The sequence below is a fragment of the Trichosurus vulpecula genome, chromosome 7 (genome assembly GCF_011100635.1).
Source record: "Trichosurus vulpecula isolate mTriVul1 chromosome 7, mTriVul1.pri, whole genome shotgun sequence".
Lineage (NCBI taxonomy): Eukaryota > Metazoa > Chordata > Mammalia > Diprotodontia > Phalangeridae > Trichosurus > Trichosurus vulpecula.
The window spans coordinates 30,416,171-30,437,338 of record NC_050579.1 but is presented as its reverse complement, the minus strand read 5'-3'; the positions used below and the strand labels follow the sequence as shown (position 1 = coordinate 30,437,338).

Here is a 21,168-nt window from a genome sequence, read left to right as displayed (position 1 = left end):
CCCTCACATCATGTTCCATAGTTCCTTCCCTCCAACGTGACGATGATGAGGTGGTTCTTCCCGCCAAAGCCAGCTCCTCCCACCTCCGTTAGCAAACCACCCCTGCATGTACCCCTCCTTTCTTTCCAATATTTTGGCTCCTGGCCCCACCCCTCCCAAGACATGCCCCAGCCCCCCCATCTTTAGCCCTCACCACAATAAAGCTCCTGCTGTCACATGGTGGACTTCATCCCCCTATCAGCAGAACTCTCTGAAAGAGCTGTCTACAATCAGTGACTTGACTTCCTCTCCTTTCACTCTTCTAAACCCTCTGCAATGTGGCTTCTGGCCTCATCACTGGCCTGGAACTGCTCCCTCCAAAGTTACCACCTTGCCAACATCTCTCCTCTGACACTGCCACCACCTGGAGAGGCCCTCATCACCTCCCACCTGGGCTATGTAATGGTCTGTGCTCCCCAGCTGCCAAAGCAATTTTCCTAAAGTGTGGGTCTGACCATGCCACTGTCCCCCTCCCTCCCACTCAGACTCCAGTTGTTCTTGTTACCTCTAGGACCAAACAGAAACATCTCCACTTGGCATTTAAAGTGCTTCCCAACCTGCCCTTTCCTATCTTCCTGGTATCCTAATTCCTTCAGGACTCAGCTCAAGCACCTCCTTGTACAACAATTTCTTCAAAGATCCTTTTGGATTGACTCCATATCCTGTAGATGCCAATTACCCAGCACATAATAATAAGCAACTATCCTTAGAGCCTCAACTTGATTCAGATTTCAATCTGCATAAGAGCAAAAAGGCTCAGAATTTCAACCTCTGCCCATTTTTTTAAAGCTCTAAAAGTTTAATATGCTTACAAAAAAGAAAACATGAGATGTAGCCCCAAAAACCACCCTAAAAAAGCAGAAAAATAAAGAGATTCACCAATAATCTGACGGAAAGAACGTGACTTCAACTATGCTTTTATAACAAGGAAAGAATACTTACTTTTACAACTATGGCAACCAACACACCCAGAAAAGCGAGAAAGAAGAGACCAACTCTGCCTTTGTTGAAGCGTTTCAAGAGGAAGAAGTTTGCCCAGTCTACCTTGGACTGGCTGTTTGGTGGGTATCTGAGCTTGTTGGCACCTTCCATCTTTAAGCTCTTTATTAGGCATGATCGGCGATGGGAGAAGGTGTCAAAACTGTGTTTTCCATGATATGCGCCCATCCCACTATTACCTAGAATCCAAGGGAAAAACAACCATGAGTTAATGAGCACTTCTTGAGCATCAACTGTGTGCAAAATCTAGTCCTGAGCACAATACACAAGAAAGGGATATGACCTGTGCCTTCAAGGAGCTTGAATTATGACTGAATTGAGTTCCAATGAGGCAACTTGTAGGGAAATTCTTATGTTTAAAATGGGGACAAACTCAAATCTCTTTTGCCTACTTCACAAGATTGTATAAAGGATTAACTGGGACAGTCTATGAGAAAGAGAGCTGAAATCTGACAACAAATGGCAAGTATAATGATCATTATTACAGAAATGGGCAGTGAAATGAGGTATTTTTCTCAACTGCCCAGAGGAAAGTGTGCTAATGGAGTCCTTAATTCACTGCTATCAGAAAATTTGGCTTGGAAGCTGTTTTTCTGTAGGATTATGCTAGATCCATGTTACTCTAATTGGAGGTCATGTTTCAGCCATGATGAAATTCCCAGGAGGTAGCTGGAAACCAGAGTGTCAGGGCCTAAGATTTGACGGATGATGGTCAGAAGATGGACACTATTTAATTTTTTTCAACTTTTTAACATTGCTGTTTAGTTTTGAGTTCCAAATTCCATCCCTCCCTAAGACAATGAGAATCAGATGGAAATTACTCATGTACAATAATGTGAAACGTTTCTATATTAGTCATTTTGTACAAGAAGACTTGGATAAAAGAAAAAAATGAAAGAAAGTGAATATAGCATGCTTCAGTCTGTATTCAATCACTATCAGTTCTTTCTCTAGAGATAGATAGTATGCTTCCTCAGTCCTTTGAGATTGTCCTGGTCCATTGTATTGCTGAGAATAGCTAATTCTATCAAAGTCAGTCATCATACCATGTGGCTGTTACTGTGTACAATGTTCTCCTGGTTCTTTGCATCAGTTTCATGTAAGTCTTTCCAGGTTTTTCTGAAATCATCCTACTTGTCATTTCTTATAGCACAATAATATTCCATTACAATCATATACCACAGGCTGTTTAGCCATTACCCAATTGATGGGCATCCCTTTGAGTTCCAATTTTTAGCCACCACAAAAAGAGCTGCAATAAATATTTTTGTACAAATAGGTCCTTTTCCCTTTATTTGGATGTCTTTAGGATACAGACCTATCAGTGATATTGCTAGGTCAAAGGATACGCACAGTTTTATAGCCCTTTGGGCATAGCTCCAAATTGCTCTCCAGAATGGTTGGAGCAGTTCACAACTCCACCAGCAGTGCATTAGTGTCCCAGTTTTCCCACATGCCCTCCAACAGCCAACATTTTCCTTTTTTTGTTACATTAGCTACTCTAGTGGTACCTCAAAGTTGTTTTAATTTGCATTTCTTTGATCAATAGTGATGTAGAGCATTTTTTTTCATATAACTATAGATAGCCTTAATTTCTTTGTCTAAAAACTGCCTGTTCATATCCTTTGACCATTTATCAACTGGGGAATGATTTGCACTTTTATAAATTTGACTCAGTTTTCTATATATTTCAGAAATTAGGCCTTTATCAAAGATAATTGTTGCATATCTCCTCCACCCCTAGTTTTTGGATTTCCTTATGATTTTGGTTGCATTGGTTTTGTTTGTGGAAAAACGTTTTTTAATTTTATATAATAAAAATGATCTATTTTACATTTTGTAATGCTCTCTGTATCTTCTTTGGTCCTAAATGCTTCTCTTATCCATAAATCTGATAAACTATTCTGTATTCTTTTAATTTGCTTTATGTGTAAATCATGGACCCATTTTGACCTTATCTTGGTATATGGTGTGAGATATTGGTCCTTACCTAGTTTCTGCCATACCGTTTTCCAGTTTTCTCAGCAGTTTTTGTCAAATAGTGAGTTTTTGTTCCAAAAGCCGGGATCTTTGGGTCTATATGCTAGATTACTATGGTCATTCACTATAATGCAATCTGTACCTAACCTAGCCCACTGATCTACTACTTTGCTTCTTAGCCGGGCACCACATTGTTTTGATAATTACTGTTTATAATACAGTTTGAGATCTGATATGGCTAGACCACCTTCTTTCACATTTTTTCATTGATTCCCTTGATATCCTTGAGCTTTTGTTCTGCCAGATGAATTTTATTATTTTTTCAAGTTCTATAAAATAATTTTTTCATATCTTCTTGGTATAGCACCAAATAGATTTAGATAGAACTGTCATTTTTATTACATAGGCTCTGCCTACCCATGAGCAATTAATATTTTTCCAATTGTTTGATTATATTAACTTAAAAAGGTTTTGTACATTTTATAATGCTGTCTTGTTTGGTCATGAACCTGTAATTCACCTAACTTCTTTAAGGATTTCGATGCTATACCACTTGGTGCATACATGTTTAGTATTAATATTACTTCACTGTCTATGGTACTTTTTAGCAAGATGTAGTTTTCTTCTTCATCTTTCTTAATTAGATCTATTTTTGCTTTTGCTTGGTCTGAGATCAGGATTGCTACCCCTGCTTTTTTAACTTCAGCTGAAGCTTAATAGATTCTGCTCCAGCCCCTTACCTTTACTCTGTGTGTGTGTCTCTGCTTCAGATGTGTTTCTTGTAAACAACATATTGTAGGATTCTGGTTTTTAATCTATTCTGACCTCTGCTTCTGTTTTACGGCAGGATCCCACTCACTTTCAGAGTTATGACTACTAACTATGTTATTTCCCTCCATCTTATTTTTCCTTCTGTTTGTCCTCTCCTTTCACACTTTCCCTCCATGACAGTGTTCTGCTTCTATCGCCTCCCCCAGTCTGCTCTCTCTTCTGTCAGCGGCCCCCACCTACCCTTTACTTAATCTCCTATTGGGTAAGATGGATTCCTATATTCAACTGATTGTATCTATTATTCCCTCTTTGAGCTAATAATGATGAGAATAAGGTTCAAGTGATGCTCACTGTCCACCCTCCCATCCTTCCCTCCACTGTAATAGGTTTTCCATGCTTCTTCATGTGAAATAATTTACCCCATTCTACTTCTCCCTTCCTTATGCCCCCAGTGTACTCCTTTTGCTCATCCCATAATTTTTTTATGTCATTACTTCAAATTCACCTTATACCTGTACCCTCTCTGCCTAAATATATATTGAGGATCATTTAATACCATTTTATATCATTTTTGTAACTTTCAGTAAGGGCCAGAGCCTTTTATTAATGATCAACTAGAAGAAGAGCTGAACTCAAGATTCTTTGTTCTCTGAGTTTACCCAGAAAATGCCTCTTCTTATGTCAACAAGCCCAGATGGGGCTGATTTAAGAGCATTCTTTCCTCTGTCCATGGACATTAATGGTGAGAACCTTCACCCCAGACCCTATCTTGAATTATGTCTTTTTCTTATCTTAATATTTTATGGGCATATACTATGTTATGAAATGTTAATGGTAAATTAAACACAGAGATCCTGGGTTGTAATTCCAATTGACACTTTGTCAACTACCCTGACTTATTGTATTTACAACCTATTCCATTAAGGAAAATCCTTATCTTGTATCATGATTAAATATACATGGGGATCATAAAAGTGAAGTAATACAGACATGCTGAATTGTGACTGTTCTAAAAATGTATATAAGCTTTCTCACTCTTTTGTGCAGACAGTCAAATTTTGTCTGGCTCCATGCTATGCTTTAAGGGAATAAACAATATTGATTTTTGTATCACCAAGCTGTTTGCCTCCTTTCACCCAATTTTCAGGTTAACAATATATATTCCTTCCAGCTGTACTATTAGTGGTACAATTTTTAAGAATTACAAGTATCAGCTTCCCATGCAGGGATGTATACAGTTCAGCTCCACTGAATCCCTTATGTTTTCTTTTCCCTTTTTAGGCTTCTCTTGGGTCTTGATATTGGAAATCAACTTTTCTGTTCAATTCTGGTTTTCTTATAAAAGCTTGAAATTCTTCTATTTCATTGAATGACCATTTTTTTCCCCCTGAATGCTTAATTTTGCCAGGTAGGTGATTCTTGGTTGTAGTCCTAGCTCCTTTGCCTTCCAGAATATCATATTCCATGACCTCCAATCCTTCAATGTCATAGCTGCTAAGTCCTGTGTAATCCTGATTGTGGTTCCCTAATATTTGAACTATTTCTTTCTGGCCACCTGCAGTATTTTTTCCTTGACCGGACAGCTCTGAAATTTGGCTATAATGTTCCTTGGAATTTTTATTTTTTAATCTCTTTCCTGAGGGGATTGGTGGATTTTTTCAATGCCTATTTTGCCTTCTGGTTCTAGGATATCAAGACAGATTTCCTTGATAATTTCTTGAAAGATGCTGTCCAAGTCCTCCTTCTGATTATGGCTTTTGGGTAGTCCAATGATTTTAACATTGTCTCTCCTGGATCTGTTTTCCAAGTCAGTTGTTTTTCCAATGAGGTATTTTACATTGTCTTCTATTTTTTCATTCTTTTAAATTTGTTTGATTGATTCTTGAGTCTTGGAGAGTCATTAGCTTCTACTTGCACAATTCTAGCTTTTAAGGAGCTGTTTTCCTCAGTGGATTTTTGCATCTCCTTTTCCATTTGGCTGATTCTACTTTTTAAGGAGCTGTTTTCCTCAGTGGATTTTTGCATCTCCTTTTCCATTTGGCTGATTCTACTTTTTAAGCAGCTGTTTTCTTTTTCAAGCTGTTGACTATTTTTTCGTAATTCTTTTGCATCACTCTCATTTCTTTTCCTAATTTTTCTTCTACCTTTCTTATACAGTTTTTAAGCTCCTTCTAAAGCTCTTCCATGAGGTCTTTCTGGGCTTGCAACCACTTTCCATTTATTGTGGGGTTTTGCCCATAGGTGTTTTGATATTGTTATTCTCTTCTGAGTTTGTGTCTTGATCTTCCCTGTCACCATAATAACTTTCTAAGGTCAGATTCTTTTTTTTCCTCATATTTTTTGGGTTTTTTCCTTTCTTTTAAATTTGAGCTCTGCTCTTGGGGTAGAAGGGGCACTGTCTCAGACTTATTGTGCTAGGGGTTGCAGACCATAGCTGTTTATCTGATGTTGCCCTGAGGCCCACAGGGGACCCTTGCGTCTGGTGCTGTGCTGAAGGGGTGGGGTGGTGGGATGGCTGGCGATGGAGGTCATATAGGTCTAGCTGGTGCTGAGCTGGGCTCCTAGTGCTGGTGTCTAGCATGTGCTGAGGTTGGTGGGGTGTTTCTGTGTTTCCCCAGGGCTACACTGAAGCACGTGTGGGTCTGGCCTTGCCCAGGGCTATGCTAAAGCACTGGCAGGGGCCCTGCACTGGTGGTTGCCTATTTTTTTAGGGCCCGCTAGGGTTGGTGTCTACCCGTTTACCCAGGGTTATGCTGAAGCACATTGAAATGGATGTTCTGAGTGAAGAGAAGGCATACAACAGAGTTCTCAGCTCTCTGCTGCTCACTAGCTGCCATATGCAGGTAGGCCAGTCATTTAAAAACTAAAACAATGTTATCCCATTTGTAAAATGGGAGTTAATAATTAAAAAATAAAACTTACATGACTTACCTTGCCAGGTTGTTACAAGAAAAGCTCTGTAACAGGAAACCAGAGCTATTAGTATAAACTCAGCAGGAAGTCTGTTTGAGTCTCTCTCATCAATGCTCTGTTCCAACCTGGCTCCCCATCCCCCCTCTGACGCTCACTACCTCTGTGACTGTGACCAAGCCACCTCTCTTGTCTGAGCCATTTAGGCCTCATCTGCAAAATCAGGGGGTTGGACTGGGAAGCCTCCAAGGTTTCTCCCAGAGCGGGCTCTATAGGCCTAGGAGCCTTCCAGCCCATGTGCCCCTTCCAGGACATACACAGCAGAGTAAACAGTGTGAGCAACAAGCAACAGTAGAGACAGACAGGATTACAAACCTATTTGTTTGCTTGCTTTAGGGTGGAGGGAGAGTGCTGGTGGAAATAACAGGAATCACACAGACACAGACACAGACACACACAGACACAGACACAGACACAGACACACACACGCAAGTGCAGGCTCAAACATCCAGGTCACATCCAGTAACCAGGGAGTTCTTCCAAGGCTCACCTTGGGCCCCTTTTTCTTCTCAAACTCTCCCAATGGCTGATCTCACCAGCTCCCATGGATTAATTACCATCTCTTTGGCAAAGGATTCCCAGATTCTACGTCCAGCCCTAGCCTATTTCTTGAGCTACAGTCACACATGACCAGGTGCCTTCTGAATATCTCCAACTGGATGTCCTGAGGGCACCTCAAACTTACCATGTCCAGAAATGAGCTTGTCACCTTTCCCTCAAAACTTTCTGTCTTCCCAACTCTCCTATTACTGTTGAAGGGCCACAATGTTCCAAGTCACCCAAAGCTCAGGGTCACCCTTGATTCCACTGTCACTCCCTCCACATGTCACCTTGATGACTTTTTCTTGACTTTCCCCATCAGGATCAGTTCTGCTGGGTTTTCTGGATCTGTTTGGAGGAGTGTGAGGGTGGGGTTCACTGCACTTATTCCTGTTACTCCACCATCTTGATTCCCTTCCCCATTGTGAGCTCTTAGTAAATGCTTGTTGACTGAATGATTGTAACATACCCATTCACTTTTACTACCTTTACAAAAGGAACAGATAAACAGAATATCAGAAAAATCTGGGAGGCAGAGAGGGAGAAGTGACTTTGATGTGAAAGCTGGGTTTTAGTACCAGATCTGCCCCTAGACTAGTTAGGTGAGGCTGGGTAAGTGACTGCCCTTCTCTGGGACACATTTTCCTCATCTATAACAGGAGAAAGTTGGACAACATGTTCAGATCCTAGATGGAGAACTGGAAGGGACTTGGAAGGCCATGAGACCAATCCCCCATTTTACAGAGGAGAAAATGACACCTTCTTCTTGCTTGATGAGTCTATGAATAAATTAACTGGGGAAAGGATAGACTTAACTGAAACAAATGTGAGGCATTACATAATATGGTGGGGCAGGCTTAATGCTACAAAATGGCTTAAGAATACAGGCAATGGCCACCCTGATACAGATCAATGCTCCACTGAGATTCGTACTCTATTTTTGATAGCTGGCACCAATGGACTACATTTTAGAAATCCCATATACAGAGCTATCCTCTGCACCACTGAGTTTTAGGGGATAAACTCTAGGGAATCAAAAACTAGAAAGAACCACCTTTGGTACTTTTAAAATAAGCACGTTGTGTAATTGGATTTAACACTTACCAACTCCTCCAAAGGGCAAAGAGTTGAGAGCGAAATGCATGATGACATCATTGCCAGTAACTCCACCACTGGAGGTCTCCTGTATCATCTTTTTAATCAGCTAAAAGACAAAATAGAACATTCTGACCTCACTGGCCCTCCCAATCCTCAAAAATCCCAACTACCTCTGACCAACTGCACATACTCAGGCAGGACACAGGACATCCCCAGAGAAGTCTGGGGATGTTTGGCTTTTAAAAAAAAACTGCTCAACCAAGCAAGTCAGTTGTTCCCAGGATTCTTCATCTTATCTTTACTTTCCCCACTGCAGGGTTTCTTTGGTAGTGCATTATGCCTACAGTAAATTTAAAATGCAGTCTGGTCTGACATGACATGGATCTGATATAAAACTTTCCGGAAACATCGATTATCGAAAGTGAAATACACTTGCATTAGCCAACAGTAGTCTTTGCTCAGTGATTGCCATCTGGTGGCTCTGCATCTTGTAATGAATGAATGAAAAGCATTTAGTATGTGGCAAGCACTGTGCTAAGAGTTAGGGACACGAATACAAAATAGAGACATCTCTCCCCTTGGCGAGCTTGCATACATAGGGAAGTGGTGTCGGGGGAAGGGAGTTACAGGCTGCAAAGTCACAAAGATGTTAAGTCCACTAACACACATTTCCATGAAACAATGTTCCCATAGCATGATGGGGTGAGTGGGGATGGGAAGGTGGTTGGCAGGGCAGAGATGGCCAGGGTAAAAATGAGGACACCAGGTTCCAGAAAATACAGAGCTGAAGAGCTTAGCTCTGCCCAGGCACAGCCTCTAGTGATCCAGAGTAGAAGGTGAAGTAGCAGCAGCAGATGGGCAAAATGTTTAGATCTGGTGTTCTGTTGCAGACACAGAACCATGTGTCTGCAACTTGTTTGCAAAGTGCCAAGGCACTCATTCAACCTGGACGTATGCTATATAAACATGAAGAAACACCCAAAGTGTATGGTTCTCTCAGCTGCCATCTCCACAACTTGTGCCTCTGACCACTGTCAAGAGTAGTAGCCCTGAGAAAAGACACAAGGACCAGCACCGTGAATGCCCCTGCCCCAGCTCCCAGAGTGGAACTTCAGCTGAGCACTACCTGGGGCTAGAAATCTCCCTCCACATCAAAGGGTAAAATTGAGAGAAATGAATATTAAATAACCAAATTGTGGGAGATTCAGGATTTTTTTCCTTTCCTCCTTTGGAGATTAGGTCAAAGCTTAGTTCTCTGAAGGGCAAGGCAGATGATGAGATGAAATCTTGGAATGTTACCTCACCCAACTAGAGAACCTTAGAAAGAATTTAATCTAAAGTGGATTCCGACTCATTGTGTTCCACTGAGGCAGGCTAGTTTGCCTGAGGCTGGGAGTGGGAGTGAGAGTGAAGACAGGCAAGTCCCTCAGCCCCTCATTAGAACAGGTCCACCTCTCATTATAATATTCATTCTTTTATTACTTGTTAACCAATTAGAGTTTCCACCCCCAGGAATACCTGTTCTTCCAAGGGCACATAAGGGTGTTGAATGGGATCCATGAGGTTCCAAGGGCATATAAGGGTGTTGAGTGGGACCCATGAGGGGTCTTTGGTATTCCAGAGTGCCACTGGCTCCTTTTATTAATTATGCAGAAACAGTGTCTCTAAAATTTTTTATATCACAAAATGGAGGCCAAGGCCATACTTGCTTAATAACCCGAAGTCCCTGGCAAGACTGGATGCATGTAATTAAATTCAAGATAAAACAGATTTGTCGGAAGTTATGAAATGAACTAGTAACACATATCAACCTCTATTCCCAAACAAGTGTTTTGACTCTAAGGAAACATCTGGGTGATTGTCCTGGGGATGGTTTGATACTACTCTGTTGCCCTTTGGGAATTGGTAGATGCAGTCTTTGTAGTTGCTAGCAGATTAACTGTATGCATATAGTCTGGATTTAACCATTTTCCTCTTTTCAATATACATATTTTTTAATTTCAAGGATTGTCTCCACATAGGTTCATTTCAACCTAAAACTATCCTTCCTGGCCATCACTACCACAGACCTCCTAAGCACAACAACAGCCTATCTCGATGACTATGAGAGAGAGGAACAAAAAGCCAAGTGAGAGTCCCAGCAGAATATTGCCCAGGCCTCCTAGCCTGCTTCACCCAATGCCACTCCTGCCCCCTTTTCACTATACAACTGAGGATCAAGTGGCATTTTTCCTGTCCTATGGCTGGGTCAGCAAATTCCAGCCTCCTGCTCCCCTGATGCCTATGGACCTGACTAGCTATATTCTGAGACAGAAAAAACAAATCCTTCCTCCTCCTATCATTAACCATTTTCTTCATCCATACCCCCACCCCAGGTCCCACGGGTCTACCATCGACTTAACGAACACCCTTTCATCACTCCTGTGCTTGTGGAAACCTGGTTGTCTTGGGATGGCCTCTCACCCCTGGCCCACCCTTGATTTGTCTGGATGCTCCTTCTTTCAGGGTCCCCTGCCTACTCTTTGCTCCTCCCTGCCCTTTCCAGACCTTCACTCCACTGTCATTGTTTAGTAACCTTTCTTCCGTTGAGATCACCTCTGACAATCTCTATCACCTTGTTAATAACATCCTCATTTCCCAGTCACTCTTCTTTTTTTAAAAAGTTTGCTGTTCTCCTCTAACTCACCCCACCCCAGGGACATCACCATCAAGAGGATCAATATTCATTACGTTTCTGGTAACTTTCTGGCCTCCCAGTTCATCAGTAGCCATGGCTACAATCTCTCTTCTACCTCAACCACCCACAAGGTTGGTTACACCCTAGACCTTCACCATCATTAAAAACCGTGCCACCTTCATGATTAAGAATTTCAAAATTCCCTTCTCTGATCATAATCTCTTCCTTTGCCTCATTCCTCTGAACTATTTCTTTTTCATGTTTAAAATGTTTTTGTTTGCATATTTTAAAAATTATGCATTATAATAATGAAAATTTTTTGAGCCACCACCAAAAAAATGGCATTTGAATTAACCTGCATTTTACAGCTGGCCAGGACCTTTGCTACCTATACCCAAGCCAAGCTCTTCCTTCACAAAAATACAACCACTGGAATCCCAACTAAGCGGGCAGGCAGACTGAAAGGAAATTCTGAACCAGTAGTTCTATTGTTTTTTGGATATTGAAAGTGGAGAACACATTTATTTAAACTTGATCCAACTCTTCACACCTTACAAAGCTGAAGATGTTGCCTATGGAATGTACCATGTTGGCACACTGGCAGGGCGGACCTCATTATCATTCACTGCCTGCTTCTCCTGCCCAATGGTTTCTTCTGAAAACAGTGGCTTTTTGTCTCATGTTTCTGTCTTCTTCAATCTAGATTTACTAAATAGTTGAGCCTCAGCCCTATCCAGCTTGTCAGGCACCCTGGGAAGTCAGGACCCCAGGTGGCTGCTCTGGTCTGTCTCTGAACTCTCTTCTTCACCCTCATAAAAACCTCCAGGCTCCCCATGCTGTGTCTGGTTTCTTTTTGTTCCCCTCGGGTTTTGATTTCTAATTAACCAGCTCCACTCTGTACTATTCTCTGCTCTTCAGTCCCTTGCTTTCTTGTCCTCCTGCTGTTCTGGGCCCTGAATCACATCCACCCCCCACCCTTTCTGCTCTCACCCCTTAGCTGCTGTATGCTACTGGAGAAAGTCACACAACTGGGCTGCCTGGGCCCACCAATGAATTCATGTTACCTAATATCACCCGGACCCTAACTGCTCCACTCCCCACACCCTCTACCTCAGCAGCTATTCATCTAGTGAGCACTGATTTAGCACCTACTACATACTAAATACTCATTGTACCAAGTACTGGAGAGTTAATTTCATTCACTGACCAGGAAAACCTGGAAAATGAAGTTCTTCCCACCGAGTCTCTGGCACTATCCAATAACCCAATATTAGAAACAGATGGGAATCGGCAGAAATGATGGCTGCATCCTAGGTCCACACTCATTTCAGACTTTCTTGGCTTCTCTACCATTCCTCCATGTCCCTGTGCCAGGCACTTCCTCCTCCCCTGCCCTTTCAGCTTTCTTTTGTTCATAAATTTATTCATTTGACTGTAAGCCTCTTGAGGGTAAAGACTGTCTTTTTCCTATCTGTCTTCCCAGTGCTCAGCACAGTGCCTGGCACACGGTGGGCACTTAAAAATGTTTATTGACCGACCGACCACCTCACTCACAATTGAATCCTATATCTGTTGTTGAGACGAGGAACTCTTGATTCTCCTTTTGGATCCTTAGCAATTAGCACATTGCTTTCTACATAACGAGCACTTAATAAATGCTTTTTCATTCATTCAATTGGGAGAAAATACTCAATACAAAGTAGACACAAAGTAAATTCTGGGGAGATGGGAGGAATTAGGACAGGCTTCCAGAAGAGGCTACCCTGGAGGAGGCTACGAAATCCACACAGCAAAGGTAAGGAGGGAAGAGATTCCGGGCATGGGACACAACTGGGGAAAAGGCACAAAAACAGCAAATGGGCTGCCATGTATGAGGAACAACAGGCAGACTGGTTTGGCTACAATGCCAAGTACATACACCGAGTCTGCAGAGGGAAGCTGGCTTCTGACTGTGAAGGGCTTTGAGAGCCAAACGGAAGAGTCTGTATTGGATCCCCCGTTTAGGACTTCTTGAGCATGGAATGCCGCGGGGAGCCCTGGGCTTTAGGAATCTCACACTTCAGGAGCCTTATGGAGGATGAATTAGAGAAGCGAGAGACAGAATGCAAGTGTCCTGGCTGAGAGACATAAGGGGCCTGAAGCAGGGTGGTGGTGCTGAGATACAGCATGGAGGAGGAACGCCAGGATGTAATTGCCAACTGAAGGTGAGGATAAAGGAAGTGAAAGATGAGTCCCAACTGGATGAACTGTGGTAACCTCAATGGAAAGGGCCAAGTCAGAAAGAGGACAGAGTTTGGGAGGGGAAGGTTTAAAGATGCTAAGTTGTATATTTTGAGATGGGAGATGCCTGCAGGAATCCAGCTGGAGATTCAAAGAGGTGGATGACAATATATGGATTAGGGTTCAAGAGAGAGAGGAAGGTTGGATGTATCTGGGAGTCATCTGCCCAAGTATGACAGTTAAACCCATGGGAGCAGATGAGATCCCCAAGGAAGAGAAGGGGATCTCAGGGGCAGAGATGGCAGGACTCTCCCTTCCTCAGGCTCTCCCATCTTCCAATTCCCTTTCCACACAGCTGCCAAAATCATCCTCCTGCACAGGTTGGATCACATCCCTCTTCTTCTCAAAAGCAATCTATGGCTCCCTAGCGCCCCTGGGATAAACTGCAAAACTCTAGGACTGGCATCAAAGACTTTTCACAATATAGGTCTAACCTACCTTTCCAATCTCATTTCACATCACTCTCCTTCACACCACCTTTGTTCCAGCCTAGCCATCCCTCATGGTACATTCCATTTCCGGCTTCATGCATTCATACAAGCTATCCCCATGCTTCATCTCTGCCTTTTAGAATTCTTATCTTCCTTAAAAGACTTAGAATGCCACATGAGCTCTAGAAAGCTTTCTTGGGTCTCCCTCTTGCTCTCACCTCAAATTCCCCTGAATTCTACTCACTGGTCTTCAGGTCCTATCTTCCCCACCTCTCCTCCCAGTAGAATGTAAACTTGTTGAGGCCAATGACCATTTGGTTTTTGTCTTGCTGCTTCCTAGTGCCCAGCACAATTCCTTACCAAAAGGAGGTGCTTAATAAATGCTGGTTGAGTTGACAACTGTATTTTCTCTACTGGACTTGGCTCATGTTTATGCCCAACACCGGTGTGCTGCGGCCTTGCTGACAGGCTCCAGCTCATCTTGGTCTCTGGCCAGCACTTAAAAACCCTTCCCTTTTAATTTCTAGCATCCATGCACAGTAATCTCAGTGCTCTTTCTCCTTTCTCATGGGATATGGAGGAGTCCATAACCTTTGAACTCCAGGGGGCTTTCCTAAACCAAGTTCATCTGATCTCTGTTCCATGACTTATTCATTATTCAAGGGTCCCACTGTTGGTGCCTTGTGAGCAGATGCCAGAGATGCTTGCAGATGAGATCCTACAAAGCATCTCTAAATACAAGAGGTTTGTGAGAAAACAGGCACTGAGGCAGGAAAGGGGATCGCCTCAATTTCCATTCCAGCCTAAGCCGCCACCTCTGGGAATCAAGTCCTCTTCTACCTCTTCTGACTCATTCCCTCTTATTCAACATTTTCTTCCCAGCAACACTGCTGGCACACAAGCCCCTTCCGGGCCTCTCTCCCACTGCCATCAGGCCCTGCTGAGATCACGTGGCCACTGGCTTAGCTCACCCAAGAAGGAAGGCTTTCTTCAAAATGATTTTAGTTTCTAAAGTTAAATAAATAAAAATTTAAAATAATCAATAAAAAAAGCATTTATTAAATGCTGACTTTGTGCCAGGCACTCTGTTAAGCACTGAGGATACAGAGAAAGGCAAGACAGTCGTTGGCCTCAAGGAGTTCACATTCTAATGGTGAAGTGTAAATAACTGGGCCACCTCAGAGGAGAAGGCAGGGGGAGAGGGGGAGGGGACGTGACAGGCCTTGGGAGGCGGGAACTGAGCTGAGTCTTTAACAGAACCAGGGAAGCTAAGAAGCGGAGATTTGGTGGGCAGGTTTCGAAGAGACACAGTGTCCCAAGTACAGAGGAGGCCAGTGCACAGAGAAAAAACGCACTGGCCAGTGGAGCTGGATTGGGAGTGAGTGGAGGAGAATAAAGTGTAAGACTGAAAAGGAAGGAAAGGAGCAGGCAGAGAAGAGCTTTAAATGTCAAGGAGTTCTAGCTTTGACGTGGGAGGTGATGGGCAGACCACTGAGAGGCAGCTGAGCAGAGGAGGGCCCAGAGTGGGAGATCAGTTAGAAGGCTCCTGCTGAAATAGCCCAGGCAAGAGGGGGTGACAGTTTGTGGCAGTGGGGTGGCCACGAGTAGACAAAAGGGAGCTTGTATGAGAGATGTTGTCTCTTCCAGAAAAGACAGGCTTTAGCAAAGGATGGAGGACACAGGTGAGTGAGAGCGAAGGTGAGGAACTGGGGACAGCATCAAGTACAGAAGTGTCAAGTAATGGAGCATGATACCCCAAATCTGGCCCTAGGGGCTAGCACTTGCTTTGTGGACTAACAAACGTGCCCTCATCTGTCTCATTTTGCACACCATCTGGCTCTACCACTTTAACTCATAATGAAACAAACAAAAAACCCAAACCCAACACAAACAAACTAGACGTGCTGACGCTCAACTTCCAGGCTCTATTTTTCCACTCAAGGCTGGTACCCTTCCTCCACTCGAGGCTGGCACCCTTCCTAACTGTTCCCCCCCAAAACATCTGGAACAAATACTTCTGGCCACCATTATAAGAAGAACCAAGAGAATACATATGGAAACTACAACATAAATGAAAATATTGCTAAAAAGAAATCTACTTTCAAGGAAGGGACAAACCAGTGAAGGTGCCAGAAGGCAGTAATGAAACAGCTCCTGTGACACAGCAGATGGAGGCCAGCCTGGGCTGAGATACGGAGAGACTGATTACCAGAGGGTCACTCTCAATGCTCTTGACATTTCATGTTTGTTGTTCAGTCGTTTTTCAGTTGTGTCCAACTCTTTGTGACCCCATTTGGAGATTTCTTAGAGAAGATAATGCCATTTGCCATTCCCTTCTCCAGCTCATTTTACAGATGAGGAACTGAGACAAGCAGGGTGAAGTGACTTGCCCAGGCTCACATAGCTAGGAATCTCCAAGGACAGATATGAGCTCAGAAAGAAAGACTTCAGGCCTAGTGCTCTGCCCATTTCACCCCCCAGCTGCTCAGACATTTCACGTATTCAACAGCTTTTCTTTGGCATTTTGGGGGTGAGAAATAACTCTGATATAAAGACAAAGGGCATCAATAAAACATTTTTCCCCTAAAAAAGAAAAAAAGTCCATTTTATTAACTGAGCAAACCTGAGTTGCTCCTTTGCAAGGGCATAACCCTATTGGGGCCCTACTTTTTTCTAGGTTTTTAGTCCCAGCAACTGAGGGCGGAACAATTCTTCCTAGCAAGAGGGGCCTTTCTTGGCCCACTGGCCATCCTGGCTGCCTCTGGACAGCAGCCTCTTCTTTGCCACATCTCCTTCCTCTCTTCCCAGGTACTCCTCCTTCTCCTCCTCCTCCCAGTCAGTTGAGCTGTCCAGGTGAGCCACAAAACAATATGGATTGGGCACCCTATTGCAGAAGCAACCCAGCTACTGTGCTGAAGTCAGGAACAATGACTTCAATGAATTCTGCTGGCTGATTTACTCTTCCTACTCATGAGACAGGGCTCTGAAAGACTGAGGAGGACACAACCTCTTTGCCCCACAAGCTCTCACACAAACGGCCACAGAGGAATCAGATCGCATACTTCAAAAAGCCCCTGTCCTTCCCCCACCCTCATCTGTGTCCATTTCCTAGTCCCCTGCCCCTGGATGCTCCCAATTAAATAAGTGGAAAGACATCAACCACCTAGTCAGGGATGTCGTATGGATTACGGAGAGAAAGGCAAGCTGCACGTCAAATGATGTTTCCCCATTACATTTCAGGGTTGTTTGTGAGCCATACACCTTGGGACATTCACCCTCTTAGGACTCAACTATAAGTCAGAGAAGTTTGGGAAAGGTTAAGAACATTTTGTAAGCTCAGTAACATCCCATGGGCCCCATTAACCCAAAGAGAAATCCAATGAATGTAGTCCTCCTTGGTGAAGTCTAGCTTTAAATGAGACAAACAACTTTGGACTTACTGACAAAGAGGATTGTATTTTGCAGTCTCTAACACTCACCTTATTATTATTAGAAAACACATACAGGGCCAGGGGTTTTTCTCGCTGGTTTATGAACTGTATTGCTTCATCTGCATTTTTCACAGGCACTATTGGAAGCACAGGACCAAAAATCTCTTCTTGCATCACCCTGGAGTTGGGGTTAACGTCAGTAAGAACAGTCGGGGCTGCAATGAAAAAAAGAAACCCAAATAACAATGCAGGAGTGGGGTAGCCTCCTCTCTTCTTCCACTCTGCCCACATCTATCCATATGATCACTTAGCCTCTAACCTGGGCCCTACGCCTCCTCATCTACCTGTGTGCTCACTTTCTGAGCAGGTGCTTGCACCTAGGAAGGATCAGAAGTTATCTCCATCAGGCAGCCTTGTGCACAAAGCATGATGGGAGCTATGTCTGCCCATCTTTTTAGTATACATGCCTTCCTCTCTAGGGGCGCAGGTGTTTCTTTCCTCCTTCATCCCTGCCTTACTGTTCTTACCTTTATTGTCTCGTTTGGTCCCTATAACAAGCCTGTAAGCAGGGAAAACGGGCAGAACTAGTATTTAATCAGTACAGAAACAGAGTAAGTGACTTTGCCAGTTAAGGCCAGAGAAGACCAGATCCTGTGACATTAGTTCAGTGCTCTGTCCTCTTTCCCCTGCAGAGCCTGGCACATCCTACAGGAAGCCAATCCTCTTCTACACCACAAGACAAGTCATTGGTGACCACTTAAAGCAAATGCCTAGATGCCATGCACAAAAGAAGCAAGGCTTATTTTATTTAGTCTGGCTTTTATTTTAAACATGAACACGGACAATGTGATCTAATTCAATCCTGCCAAGTTCTGACACCAGGCAATACTGAGGCCACATGGCCTGTGAAAGGTTCAACAGCCCTGACCAGGCTCTGCAAGGAATCACAGCAACGATGTGGACATCTGTGTCCTAAGACCACTGAAGGCTGAGCAGGTCCTCAAAGGTCACAATGACCAGTGCAGAGGGGACTTGGTTCAACCAGTAACCATCTGTCACAGCTCTTGCTGCCTTCATCAGACCATCTTGGTAGCAGATCTGATGTTTCTGCTCCACAAGGCCGAGTGTCACAACTAGCTCAGAAGGCTTTTTTAAAAAGTTTTTATTCTGAATTTAAGAAATAAAATAAGCATTTCTGTTCTGTTCATTTCACTCTTCATTATTTCCATGCAAGTCTTTCCATGTTTTCTAAAATCATGGAGCGCATCACTTCTTATAGCACAACCTTATATCAAAATCACATACCACAACTTGTTTAGTCATTCTCCAATTGAGAAGCATCCCCACAATTTTCAGTTCTTTGTCGCCACAAAGAGAACTGCTATAAATATTTTAGAACATATACAGGGTCTTTTCCTTTCTCCTTAATCACCTTAGGCAACAGGCCTAATGGTGGTATTGCTGAGTCAAAGGGTATAGGCAGTTTTATAATTCTTGGGCATAATTCCAAATTGCTCTCCAAAATGGTTAGATTAGTTCACAATTCCACCAACAATGAATTAGTGTGCCAATTTTCCCACATGCCCTCCAACATTTGTTAGTTTCCCCTTCTTTCATTTTAGCCAATCTGATAGGCTTAAAATGATACCTCAAGATTGTTTTAATTTGCATTTCTCTAATCAATAATGGTTTAGAGCATTTTTTTTCATTTGACTATAAATTGTTTTGATTTCTTCATCAGAAAACTGCCTGTTCATATCCTTTGACCATTTACCAACTGGAGAATGACTTGTATTCTTATAGATTTGAGGTATGAGATCTTCATCTGAGAAACTGTCTTAAAAAAGGCTTTTCCAGATTTTCTTTTTTCCTTCTGATCTTGGCTACACTGGTTTTATTTGTACAAAATCTTTTTAACTTAATGCATTGAAATTATCCATTTCACATCTCCCAATAGTCTCTATCTTGCTTATTCATAAATTGTTCATCTACCCCCAAGTCTGATAAGTAATATGTTCTATGTTCTTCAGATTTTCTTGTAATATCTGCCTTTATATCTAGGTCATGAGTCCATTCTGACCTTATCTCGGTAAATGGTATAAGATACTGGTCTATGCCCAATTTCTGCAAAACCGCTTTCCAGCTTTCCCAATGATGGTTACAAAATAATGAATTCTTATCCCCAAAACTTAAATCTTTAGACTTGTCTTTAGACTTTGTGTTTACAAAGTTACTATAGTCATTTGCTGCCATCAGAAGGCCTTTCCAGAGGGAATGCAGCCTCTTGGCCAAACAGAAGTGCCACCTGGGTCTTCAAAGGTAAAAAACAAAGCCAACAACAACGAGCGAGTAAACTGTTTCTGGAACAATTCTGCCAGGCCCTGGCCAGGGGCCACCACCACCCCTTCTTTGTGTTCCCGTTTTCTCAAGTGCCAGGATAGGAACAATTCTACTTACCCTACCTTCCCCTCCCAGGGTTGCTGTAAAGCCAACACCAGGCAATCAATTTAAGTTATAGTCATAGGGCAGAAGCTGAAAACAGGAAAGGTGTGCAGTGGATGGAGAAGCAGCCTTAAAGTCAGAAAGACCTGAGTTCAAGTCTTGCCTTTGATACATACTGGCTGTATGACCACGAAGAAGTCTCATAACCTCTCAGGGCTGCAGGAAACTCTCTAAGGCAAAGACAAGTGCCAGTCTCCACTAGTGAGGACAGAGTCTACACCAGGAATTTCCCACCTAAATAAAACCACAGGTCCAGACCACACCACTCCCTCTCAAAAAAAGTGAATAACTCACTCATATCAGTATTTATTAGTCATTACAGTCAAGGTTAAAAAAATTAATTAAAAACAGCATTCACAGGTATATAAACTAAGAAACCATCATCTCTCATATTTAAAAAAAAGTAAAATACCTATGTATCGTGTAGCCTCGTCCGTCTCCCCTCCAAAAGCTATCTTTTGTCCTTCAAGTAAATTTGTCACTCTTTTAAAATGACGAAGGTTGATGATCCTTTCATAATCAGGAGACTTTTTTATTTCTTCACCATAGAATTCCTATTTAAAATAATTAAATGTACTTAGTTTTAATGCTCAGACTCATAGCTCTACCAATTAACTTGAAGAACCCAGAATATATACCCAGGTCAAGAATCTACCTTGTTTCCCAAATATCATCATATTTCTACCCATCACCATACTGCTTATTCGTATTATCTCTAGCTAAATGATTATTACAGATGGGGTTTTGAAAGATCACTGTTTTGGATCAAGTTCCATAGAAGGAAAAAGAAAAGCCCAGAGATGGTAAAAGTTACCCAGCTATTAGATATTGTCTTTGTCCAGGGTGCCCAAGGGAAGACTGACACTTAAGACATGCTAGCCAAGGGACAGTCCTAATTTTTATACTCTTCATCCTTCCCTACACAACCATATACACAATCATAGTCCAAAGGACTCAAACCCGCCCCTACCCTCGCTGTTTACATCACACAGCTAGGACACCCCACTGATCAAAGTCCATTAATATCACTGACGCTAAAGAGCTGCAACCACTTTGTACCTTCTGCTTTTAGACCTCTCCATGAAGACAGAAGTCGAGGGTCTCCAATTTTGTGAGAACTCATGGACCCCCAAGCATGGAAAAATAGAGGTTCCCAAGGAACCCTCCCTGCTTATAAGCATAGGGGAACTACAACATTAGAGATATACATGCCCCAAGCCTGCCATGAAATGATGACCTAAGTCTTCACATGCCCTGCAGACCCCAACTTCCACAACCTCTCATTTCTGTGAGTTACGCAATAATCCTGGAAAGAGCTTGAAGCTTCTCAGGGTGTAATACTCCTATCCACCCCACACCTCCCCCCGACTCCCCCACTCCCAGCACTGGAAATGGAAACATGGAATCAAGTTGGCAAAGCAAAACTAATGGAATCACAAGAACAAATCTC

At 42.8% G+C, this 21,168-nt stretch overlaps 1 protein-coding gene across 3 annotated transcripts in view; it reads right to left on the bottom strand.

Moving 5' to 3' along the window:
- Positions 1–21,168, bottom strand: part of ALDH3A2 (aldehyde dehydrogenase 3 family member A2) — a 54,952-nt gene that overhangs the window by 4,646 nt on the left and 29,138 nt on the right. For all 3 annotated transcript variants that reach the window (XR_005010860.1, XM_036766611.1, XM_036766612.1), the window contains exons 7-10: positions 20,131–20,272; positions 17,265–17,431; positions 8,404–8,503; positions 982–1,217 (exon numbers count right to left, since the gene is read on the bottom strand). Coding sequence is in view for 2 of the 3 variants with exons in the window: in XM_036766611.1 (XP_036622506.1) it covers positions 982–1,217; positions 8,404–8,503; positions 17,265–17,431; positions 20,131–20,272 (645 nt within the window). In the remaining variant the exon portion in view is untranslated. The remainder of the gene's footprint in view (positions 1–981; positions 1,218–8,403; positions 8,504–17,264; positions 17,432–20,130; positions 20,273–21,168) is intronic.